Source organism: Pituophis catenifer, unplaced genomic scaffold (assembly GCF_029215685.1).
Source record: "Pituophis catenifer annectens isolate HBS135680 unplaced genomic scaffold, rPitCat1.0.hap2 SCAF_4, whole genome shotgun sequence".
Lineage (NCBI taxonomy): Eukaryota > Metazoa > Chordata > Lepidosauria > Squamata > Colubridae > Pituophis > Pituophis catenifer.
Genome location: NW_027256884.1, coordinates 105,043,266 through 105,055,086, shown reverse-complemented (window position 1 = coordinate 105,055,086; position 11,821 = coordinate 105,043,266). Strand labels below are relative to the sequence as shown.

The 11,821-nt window shown below is 37.4% G+C and overlaps 1 protein-coding gene across 1 annotated transcript; it reads left to right on the top strand.

The window, feature by feature from the left end:
• The first annotated feature begins 1,059 nt into the window (after nt 1-1,059).
• Nucleotides 1,060-10,288, top strand: CCNA1 (cyclin A1). The gene is made up of 8 exons (XM_070943848.1): nt 1,060-1,215; nt 2,433-2,667; nt 2,781-2,896; nt 5,393-5,616; nt 6,977-7,181; nt 8,186-8,299; nt 9,185-9,318; nt 10,237-10,288. The coding sequence occupies exons 1-8, from the start codon at nt 1,060-1,062 to the stop codon at nt 10,286-10,288; spliced, it is 1,236 nt and encodes a 411-aa protein (XP_070799949.1).
• Nucleotides 10,289-11,821: the final 1,533 nt, after the last annotated feature.

Genomic DNA, 11,821 nt, shown 5'->3' with positions numbered 1-11,821 from the left:
AGCTGGTGTTAATAAAATTAACAAATCATTTCTTCCAGAGGTCACCCATAACAGAAGATCATGTGGGGGGGGGGTTCCCCCCCTTCAAACTCTTGTTCTGGGAGACTTAAATAAATGTTATTTTCCCCCATAGCAAGCTTGCGTGTCTCCAGGGCCGGATTTAGATGAAAAGAGGCCCTAGGCTATTCCACTTATGAGGCCCTTTCACCTATAGTGAAAGTGTAATTTTAATTTTGCTAACAATTTGAATGTAGCGATTAAGTAGTAACAGCGACGGACTAGACGTGCCTTCTAGGTAACTAGCGTCTGGATTTATGCAGTTTTGTAACCATGATTTGGTAAATAAACCCTATTGGCTCAATCAGCTTATTTATACTCAATCAAAACACTGTGGCTTTGTGATGCATGAATATAGCCTGTGTATCGTGGGATTTTGACTTGTTTTCTTGGAAGAGATTGACAGAGACTTGGTTTTATGGATGTAGCTATGTTTGCATAGCACACTGAACTGCAAGCTAGTCTACTATAGATTAATTTACTTAAGTGTGTGAACTGAGCCCATTTCCTCAGGTAATGGATTAGCATCTTGCAAACTCATACTATTGTGTTAATTGAATAGATTAGAGATACCACAAGTACCTTACAGCTGTGTATTCCCATAAGCCCTTCAGCTACATGCCCTTTCGGCCAATCGAAGTCCATAGCTTTCAAATGACAAAATTATCATGGGGAACAGTGTTAATCCTATCATTGCCATCTTCTTTCAAAAGCTTACTGGATTTGAGGAAGATCATAGATGGGGAGGTATGCTAATACAGTTCTAATATTTGAAAACCAATGTATAGGCGGAGTGGGCAATTAGCTGAATGTCTGTTGATGTGCAGTTTCTCATTGTGAAGATAATGGGAGTGCTGTGGAAACCTTGTGAAAACGTCACATGCTCGAAGATTTTCACTGATATGTGCTAAGCCAAAAAGAGTAGCAAGTTGATTTAAAAACATAATTGATGATTTTTGGGGGGTTTTTTTTCCCCCAGGATCAGCTGCTGATTTGCAGGAAATGTATCATAGCAACAAGGATGATGAGATGGTACAAACTGGACTTCGGGGTGCTCTGCCACTTCCAGTTGTATCCCATGACAGTCAGAATTCCCAGCACAGAGTTATTCTTGGGGAGCTGAGAGAAAATGGACAGTGTCTAAGATCCTCTTCCCATGTAAGTTGGAAAGCATTTTGGATTAACCAGGTATCTAGGTGACTGAACAGAAGGGAAAAGAGTGGTGGCTCGGTGTTTCTTTTTTTAATCCTTAGAACTTTCCAAAATATATTCAGTTTCAGTTCTCAGACTTGGAAGTCTTAGCACAAGCAGATGATGTCAAGGTAAGAAAGCTTTCCTTAGCTCTGCAGGACCAGCTGAAGCTTTTGAATGCTTTTCAAGGACAAGCTGTACATTGCAGTAGTGATCAGCAGACTACTAAGGCATGAGTGACCATGAGCAGTGCCTCCAAATCTACAACTAGCACCCAAGATGTATTTGGGCAAAAGTTATCTTGGCCATGACCCCACTGCTTTTGAGCAGGAGCTGTGAGTCCAGGAGGATTTCCAAATTACACTCTGGGGAAAAGTAACCCTAGCCAGTTAACAATGGCAAATTCCAAGATATGGGATACCCTAAAGTCCTCAGCTATTTAGTCTTGTCAGGTTTGAGCTGAATCTGTTTCATTTCCCAAGAATTGTCAAAGTACCTGCACACCACCACTTGGCCCAGGAGAGAGATGTACAATTGTATCATTAGCATTCTGATGACACTTGACCCTCTGCCAATGAAGGTCTTCTTCTAGCAGTTAAATGACAGGATTTTTTCCACCACCATCGAACCAGCCTTGGAAAGAAGAAAACCATTGAAAAACTCTGCCTCCCATTCCCATCCAGCCAGAAAAATACCATAAATGATGGTATTGAAAGCTGAGACTTCCAGAGGTCATCTACATGCATGATCAATGCCATCTTGGTACTACATCCTGACATGAAGCCCAAATATAATGAGTCCAGAGTCTGTTTCCTCCAGAAGGAAGCTATAGACCTACCACTTCTCAATAACCTTTCATCAAAAGAAAAAGTTTGAGACAGGATGAAAATTGTCCAGTACTTCATGTTCTAAACTGGCTACTTCTGATCTTGGGCTGATGGAATCTGAGTTATGGGTCCCATCATAGCCATGCAGCATGATCTATAGCCAATGATAAGAATTGTGGTCCATCAACACTTAATGACCAAGGCTGATCTGAATAATACTGCTTTTATTTTTTTTATACAGAACTATAAAAAGTAAAAGTATCTGGAAGTTGAGTCATGGCAACTGGACTTCTTTTCTGTTTGGTTTAAAATGTTTGCTGCTTATCCAAGTAGTTTCTTCAGTGTATTCTTTTTCAGGGAATTTCCATGATGAGAGCAGTATCTGGATCAGAAAATACGTTTCCTATGACTGGCAAATATCTAATGCCAACCTCTGTGTCATCCAAAAAAAGCTTTACTGTTTACATAGATAAAGTGGAAGAGAGAAGCAAAAATGATTTTATAGCTGCAGAAGAAGTGGAATATAGTATGTGTGAAACTGAGACCAGTACAATAAAACCTAACCTTCATCTACTGTTGAACTTAAGTACAGGTAACAAATCATTTAATTGGGAAAAGATGTTAACTTCTTGCGTTATATGTTGCCTCTTATGAAAGCAACATTTGAATGTTAAGGAGCACTTTTTGAATATTTTGCTGGTCTAGTGTCTCCAATGTTGGTGGATAAGTCTCTGCAAAATGAAGATTATGAGGGTAACGAACTGGACATGAGTATTGATGAATATGCAGAAGATATTCATAATTATTTAAGAGATGCAGAAGTAAGTAAAAAAAGTAAACAGACTTGCTTTAGTTCTGTGTAATATTATCCTGTAGATAGTGTCTATGTAACACGTATACTGCATGAATTTCAATCTTCCTTTTTGACACTGTCTCTTAAACTTTATCTTGGAGAATGTTTCCTTATTGTTTATTATTCCTAGAAACTGCTTCCCATTCTATCTGAACAGCTTTAAGATTGATGATATTGATTTTGCATTCCATACTTGCTAAGAATGGCTACTAAAAGAGGATATTTCAGCTCTATTGTTTGCATAGCTCTATATGCATTTGTGCACTGCTGTCTCTCTGCATATTTTAATTCTATGACCACCTGCTTGTGACCACCTACTTATTCTGGGGGGAAGTAGTTTTGAGAGACAGTTCTTTATTTTACCACTATACATTCTTTATTCTCTTTTCCTTTTTCTGTACTATAAGGTAACGTATATCTTACAATTTAGATAACATATATCTGACAAAACAGATTCTAATTAACAGAAGACAGTAACACTCTTATTTTCAAGACAGCAAAATGCTTCTGTGGCTGTGCTACAGATGGTTTCATGTTGTTTTGGATAGTTTTGGTTTAATATTAAAAGAATTCACTTTGGTGTACTCCTACACCAAAATGATTATAATATTTTCTGGACCTATATTGGGCATGAAACAGTGAGAAAACCTACCTTCCTTAAAACAAAGTAGGGAAAGCTGTTAGGCTTAATCATAATTGCTTTCCAGAAGCCATCTTTGCCAAACTATTGTGTATCCTCCTGTTCTCGTATCATGATTGGCTCTGTTATCTTAAAGGCAACATTTATATATCTGCAGCTCTCCAAGAATATTGGTATACTACTTCCAAAATTTTCACTTGGTGTAATTTCTGCCTCATTTTATCATTCAACTTACAAAACTTTTCAATATTTAGGAGAATCTATAATTTCAAAGTTAGTGGCAATTCTTTGAGCCATCCACATAAACAGCAAATCTATTGTCCATTTGGAGATTTCCAGAGAAGCACGCTAGCACTCCAAAATGCTTTTTAAATCTTAGCTCACTGGATCCATACATTGTTGCTAAAACAATTTATACCTTATGTGATATGTGGCACTTATTTTTGTGACTTTGCACCAACAATACAAAGATATAGGGGTTAGCAAACACTTTAGAGCAGTGGGTCTCAACCTTCCTAATACCGCGACGCTTTAATACAGTTCCTCATGTTGTGCTGACCCCCAACCATAAAATTATTCCTAAAACCATTGAAAATATGTGTTTTCCAATGGTCTTAGGCGACCCCTGTGAAAGGGTTGTTTGACCCCCACAGGTTGAGAACCACTGCTTTAGAGGATGAAGTGGAATTTGACAAGTTGTAACAATGGAGGAACCAAGAAGAATTTCAACATGGACAAATGCAAACTCCTGCACTTGGGTAGAGAAAAATCAAAAGCTACACTGTAGGATGAGGGAATATTGGATATACCTACTTTTTATCTAGTGCATATAAAAACGTAATTGGTTACCTTGGTCACAAGCTAAATATGAACCAATTATATGAGGGAGCTTCAAAAAAAGCAAATGCAATCCTAGATTTCCAAATATACATAAAGAAGCATCCTGTCGGGATCAAGAGAAGTCATCATTCCTCTCTTTTCTATGTTGATCAGATCACAACTAAAACACTAGGCCATCAACCCATTCTAGGAAGCATATTGGCAATCTGAAGGTGTCTTCATGAGAGCATCTAAAATGATGAAAGGCCTGGAAGGAAAAAAAATTAAGGATTGATTGGAATAGCTTCCAAGAATGTTAAGTTTATCATGGACAAGATGAGATAGAATTATTCAGAGTGGTTCCAGAAGACACAGCAAGTAATAAGGGATTTAAATTACAAAGAAGGAAAAATGCCATAATGGTAAGGAGTGTTCAGCCGTGGAACAGATTGACTTGGGAAGTGACAGACACTGTTAGTGGAGATATTTAGACAGAGGCTGGATGGTCATCTGTTGGGATTGCTGACATGGTAAATTTCTGCATTGGGCAGAGGACTGAACTACATAGATTTCTAAGGTTCTCTCCAACCTTTGTGTTCTATGATTGGTAGTTATAATAAACTATTTTAGATATAGTGGTTCAGAGATCCACAATTTTACCTCTCCCTAAACCAGTATTTTTGTTTTTTCATTCAATCCAAAACTCCTCAAGATCTGCCCCAAACGGAAGGGGAGATGGAGGACTAAACTTTTATTTCTTGCCTAATGGCTCCATCAGCCAGCATTCTTGGAACAACTTGGAACATTCATAGATAACTTTCCTGATAGAATATAGTCAGCATTCACACATTCTATTAGGTCACAGACAGTATACTGAGTGTCACAATTGTTGACATCTTGTAGCACATTAAACCAAAGCCAAGTCAAACATATTATGGCTTAGTGCAATATGTGTAGAAGATATATTCCCTTTGCTTATTCTAAAGCTAAACCCTTTGTATGTAGGTAAAATACAGGCCCAGACCATGCTACATGAGGAAGCAGCCAGATATAACTTCTGGGATGCGTGCCATCTTAGTAGACTGGCTAGCAGAAGTTGGTGAAGAATACAAGCTTCAGACAGAGACGTTGTACCTTGCTGTGAACTACTTGGACAGATTTCTTTCCTGCATGTCGGTCCTCAGAGGAAAATTGCAACTTGTAGGAACAGCAGCCATTCTCCTAGCTGCGTAAGTATGTTTATATAAAAGACAACCTGTGGCAGATGACTGTTCTTGGATAGCTTATCAAGGTGATAGAAATGGCTGAGAAAAAAATGCAATAAAGCATTAGTATGCTTCCAGTTTAGTTCCATATTTTTCCCAACCTCCATTTCCAGCTTTTATTGTTCTGCACCAAGGTTTAAAACAAGAGTTTTAGAGGGGTTTGCAAGGGATACTTGTCTTTGTGTTCATGCATCAGAACATATAGTATATCCCTCTTATGAAAACATTTTGAAGATCTCAGCCTGTCTGGCAAGCAGGGAAGTTACATTCAGAGGTGGGATTCACTTACCTTCCCTACCAGTTCACAAATGTGAGTGCACGCGTCCCCTCTGCTCATGTGCATGGCCTTCCACGTACCCTCTTTGCTTGCGCATTACATCCGTGTGGGTGGGCGGAGCCTCCCGCAGTCGCCACTACTGGTTCACCCGAACTGGACAGAACTAGCTGAATCCCACCTCTGGTTTCATTCACAACACATCCTGCCCATCCTATCCTATGCTAGAGATAAAATCTGATATTGGATCCTCATTTTGGATCTGCACCCTAACTTGAACTTTACCTTACATAAGCACACGTTGATGATTTTGACAAGTCCCCAGGGCAGGATTAAAAGAAAAGCTGTTTTGAATGCAGATTGCTTAGCAGGCATAGTTCCTACTTCACTGTATCTTACATTTCTGCAAATGCCTACAAGACATGGCAGACAAGTCTGTAAGAATTTGATATCAAATTTCCTAGTTTGTCTATATTTATATAATCCCTTAATATTCGATAATATTAACTGACACATTAATGTATTTGTTATATAGACTACTTAGATATTAATACATTACAGAGTCATGCATAAATGTTTATAAGAAAATGTAAAAGTGAGTCATGAATAAAAAAAAACTTTTGAGGGGTAGGAGATGAGGTGAATGAGCTGAGTTGACTGAGAGATTTTAGCTGGTATAAATGATTGGATGACAGTAGCTATAAGTGGATAAAGTACCGAACTAGGAAAGTTTAGCCAATCCTCAGCCTTAGAACTCAGTGGCTAACTTTGGGCCATTCACACACACAGCCCAACCTATCTTGTGGGGTTGTTGGTAGGAAAAAAATATGTTGGGGGAACTAATCACATTGAGCTCCTATTTGAAAGGCAGGAATTAAATTAGTAAATGAATAAAAGTAAGATCTGCTCTGTAATGAAAATGTAGCTCAGGTATATTTTTATTTTACATTTTAAAGATTATGATGCTTACACCGAGTGGTCGTCATGGATTAACTGGATGAAAACACACTTGATATACAATGAATTTTTCTACACCTTTCTTTTTCCTAGGAAATATGAAGAAATCTATCCCCCAGAAGTAGAAGAATTTGTGTACATAACAGATGACACTTATTCCAAAAAGCAACTGTTGAGAATGGAACACCTGCTTCTTAAAGTACTTGCTTTTGATTTAACTGTGCCAACCATCAATCAGTTTCTCCTTCAATATTTACAAAGACACAGTGTAAGTCTTAAAACGGAGAACTTTGCGAGGGTAAGTTCTTTGCTTTATAGGTTATTCTTTGTTTTGTAAGCATTTAAAGGACATCTAGACCACAAAACAAATAGCCACCTATTTGCACTGTGATATCTGTTTTCAAGATATATATTAACCTGTTATGTTGAAATTACATTTTTAAAATACAAATTGATACTTCAGTGGAATTTCAGTCTAGGTGTGGCGTATCTGATTAACAGAGTTCATCCAGGCTCTTCTAAAACAGGTGAAGTCTGTATTACTGAAAGGAGAAATTTGCAAAGGAGAGATACAGAGCTACACATTTCTATTCAGTCTCAAAAACCTTGGCTGTGAAAACTCTTCCCAAAATTGCTATTGAATCATGAACTCATCATGTTACAGAAGATAGAATTGTCACAAGGAACATATTACTACATTGAACTAATTTAATTTAAACTGAAATCAAATAGGATTTATTAGGATTTGAATTCAAACAAATCTAATTACAGTTTTAACCCTGTCCATTTATTGCATATTATTCCTAAGATGCCATTGGTCTTATTACAACATACTGGTACAACATATTTCATATTTGTGCCTTGGGATAATTTGAAAGAAGTGGGGCAGAACCAGAAGATTGAGAATTGTCCTCATCTCTCTTCCCACCCCAGGGATAAGTGGGAATTTGCAAAACAACAACAACAACAAAAACCATAAATTCCTTGCAGGAGCCATTGAAGAGCAATATGAAATGATATCATTTAATAAAAGTACAAGCTGTCAAGGACAATACAGCTATGCAAATACAGAATTGGGCAAAGTTGAAAGGAAGTACTTCTTTTCCATAGTTTAGAAAGCAAATAGATCAGTGTTACTTCGCTAATGATCATAAGCAAAGTGCAACAAAAGGATGGAAAAAGCTTGTTAATTTTTTCAGCTAAGCAGAAAAACCAGTGTGAATAGGCCAAACCATTAGTAATATTGATACCTTTCATCTTTCCTAATGTTCCTTTCTTTAAAAAAATATTCCGTTTTTTTAGTACATAGCAGAATTGAGTCTCCTTGAAGCAGACCCATTCCTGAAGTATCTGCCTTCACAAATGGCAGCAGCTGCTTATTGTCTAGCGAACTACACTGTGAATCGGCATTTCTGGGTAAACGTTTATTTTAATTTAAAGGGGCTTGAATATGTCTAGGCATTTTTCAAGAATGTTCTACAAAGGATAAGAAGGTTTCTTATGTTTTCTTTAGCAGCATTTTTTATTTTATTTTAGCAACTAGCTTCAGAAATGGCTACTTCAATGAAAAGATCAGTACTATGACAAAACAATTTCCAATGCTTGCTTTTTAGGCTATGCCTCTAAAAAGAATGTTTACAGATTTTAGCATGGGCTCAACAGCTGTTTATTTCAGCACCACAGGCTTTGTCCTGGCACCTTGCTCAGTATTTTATCTCAAACCGAGCAGATGTGAATTTGTCATTGCTGGAATGAGGTGGAGTAAAGCCTGTGAGTAGCAGTTTGCTCCAAAAACAGTCCTAGCGATACAACTCTGTTGGGTTTCTTCAGTTTTATGAGAATGTTCCCATTATGTACGGCAAAGACCCTAAATTTCCTTCCAGATATATACTTTAAAAATCAAATTATAATGCTTAATGTAATGGAGAAAATTATTAAATATTGAGGAGTTATATGAATTGTATTTAATTACTTAATCCAATCAAGATTAGGAGTTAAACTTTTTTGCTTACTACAAAAGCTGCCAAAACTGACAATATGGTAGGACATGACTGAAGTTTCATAATTATAAATGGGGTAAATAGTGTGAACTCTTCAAAACTGAGCAAAGCTTTTTGCCTATAGCTTGAATTGATGTCTTTCAGGATCCCTATATAATGTTTTAAAGGTAAGGCTGCTGAGTTGTACAAAGTCTGTCCTAACTTAATAGCTGATTCAGCATAAGTTTCTTTCCAGGTCCTTTCTTGTCTCTCTGAATTTATTTGTAGTACTGAAGCTGTAACTCTGTCTTCTCATGAGCAGCCAGAAACTCTTGCTGCTTTCACTGGATACTCACTGAGTGAGATTGTGCCTTGCCTAAGTGACCTGCACAAAGTATGCCTCGATGCGCCTCATCGACAGCAGCAAGCAATAAGGGAAAAATACAAGCTGACTAAGTAAGTTCTTGGGTCAGCAGCTGCATCTTGTCCTTCTAATCACCATGTCAGCTCGTAATGCCAAATTTGGAAAGATGGAAGCAATCTAGTAGAACTCAAAAAGTGGAGAGGGAGGGACACAGGAGATGGCCTTTGCAACAATCACGATGATGTTGGACCAAAATTCCCTTCATCCTTTACCATTGGCTATACCTATCCAACATAATAGAAATTGGAGTTCTTAGGTTGCTTGTCCCATCTATTCAGATTGATAACACTGAGCAGACTACATATATCCATTTCACACAGTATATGGGTGATAGATTCACATGTATGAATTTTTATTTTGTTAAACTCATTGTCTTCCTGTTGATAGGAACCTCTAGTTATTCAAGGTAATAAAACTCCCCCATTATAAGCTTATTGAATACACCTTTGGGATACATTATTTATTGATGTTCATATACTTTGAAATTAATTATAGGAATCTGAAAAATTACTCTCATTTCTTCCTTGAGTATTCTACCAGTGATATATATTCAAAATACAGCATCATTTTAGGTAATAGATAAATATCCTAAAGCAATATAATAAGCATCAGTTCCAAAGATGCCTAACTCTTGCAGACAGAATATAATTTGGGAATGGCAGAATACCCGCAGTTCAGAAACATAGATCTTCCAACATTTATTCCAGTGTGGAATTCTGCAGTAAAACCATGTGTTTTCCCGGGATTGTGTTTGTGCCTGGAAAAGATGCAGCTGCTTTAAAGCAGTTCATATAGGTGCTATGATTCTGTTTGTGGATGGTCTGATGCACATTCCAGAGATGGAAAATGATGTCCTGTACAGCCCTGGTTTCTGCGATCAAACCACTGATCTAGAGCACTGGAACTTAGAGACTCTCATGGTCAGTAATAAGTGGCTTCCTTCTTTACAGATATATGCAAGTATCCCTTCTGGAGCCACCAACTCTTCTACCTCTACACTGAATTGCAGCATGCCCAGAAAAACACAGAAGCTGAAGCACTTGCCTCCTGATCAATAGAGTTGATCAGAATTGTTATTTTTATAGGGCACTGCAGGTCATGTGTCTAATCTGCTGCTAAAACTATTTTTAGACGATCTTCTGATCTATAGCTACTGTATATTGTATTACAAGGACTCAGTATTGTAGTTTTTATGATAAACTAAAGACACTTTTAATAAACATCTTCAAAAGAAAAAAAATTGGTTATTAACTTTGTATATCTCCTTTGCTTCTGAACAGTTTTAAAGAGGTGTGATCATGAAATTTGCCAATAAAATGAAAACTGGTACTATGTCTTAGGGAGAAATGGTGGAGAAAGACTTTATTTAATAGTTTGGTTTGACCTAAATGGATATCTCAAGTTCAAATTCTCCCTTCCGTTTCTCATCTCAAGATAAAGCAATTTAATCTCTACTATAATTGATCAGCCTGGGTTAGGTGACAGCTCTCCAGCAAAATGGAAAAACCAGACTGTTATCCAGGATGATCACCTCCTAGAAATCAAAGCTAGAAATAATATAGGAAGCATTAGAGAAGTGGGATGCTGATAATGGAGAGAATTATTAGTACTTATTTTATGCTGGAAGAGAGCTAGAAATTCCTTATCTAGGGAATAAACAGACATTTTATAGACATACATTAAGGATTATGTGGTCATATCCTTTTAACTAAAGTAGTGACACCTTTTTTAAAAGTTACTCTTCATGAAAAAAAAAAGTATTTTGAAGCTGATAATCATATTCATTTGGAAAGGTAAAAATTCCCTTGAATCAAGCTCAACCCTTGGTGATTACATGGACATGTTCATTTAATTCACTTGATAAAATACGGGAAGCGGTTTGACATTACAATACTAATAATGTTGATAATCTTAATGAAAATTAAAGGAATCAAAATGCCCCGTGGAAATAACACCAAGAGTCTGAATGAAAATGACACTACAGCTACCTGATATCTTTCAAGCTGACAATCAAGCAAACTGAAGTGAAGAAGAAGGTTAGAAAGAAATACAAAACGGGGGAATGCCATCAATGCTGTTAACCCCTGGGCAATTCCAATAATTGTTCCAGAATAGCAATAGCAATAGCAATAGCACTTATATACCGCTTCACAGTGCTTTACAGCCCTCTCTAAGCGGTTACAGAGTCAGCATATTGCCCTCAACAACCTGGATCCTCATTTTACAGACCTCGGAAGGATGGAGGGCTGAGTCAACCTTGACCCGGTGAGATTTGAACTGCCAAATCATTGGCAGCTGGCAGTCAGAAGTAACCTGCAGTACTGCATTCTAATCACTGCACCACCACAGCTCATATCTCATTGTCCTGATGCAAAATGTATATATGGGTCAGGAAGCCACAGTATGGACAGGCTGGCAAAAGCGAGACAAGACTATATACTCTTATAAATTCAAACTCTGCTGAATGTATATTAAGGGGAGCTGGATGGGAAGAAGATGATATGTGTTTTTAAATAGGAAAATGAAACATCAATA

What these genes read in the sequence shown, in the direction of transcription:
- CCNA1 (XM_070943848.1), top strand. Translation starts at nt 1,060, where the DNA reads ATGTATCATAGCAACAAGGATGATGAGATGGTACAAACTGGACTTCGG. An exon ending in ACTGTTGAACTTAAGTACAG is followed by an intron (nt 2,668 to 2,780) that starts GTAACAAATCAT and finishes TTGCTGGTCTAG; the next exon opens with TGTCTCCAATGTTGGTGGAT. An exon ending in AAACGGAGAACTTTGCGAGG is followed by an intron (nt 7,182 to 8,185) that starts GTAAGTTCTTTG and finishes CCGTTTTTTTAG; the next exon opens with TACATAGCAGAATTGAGTCT.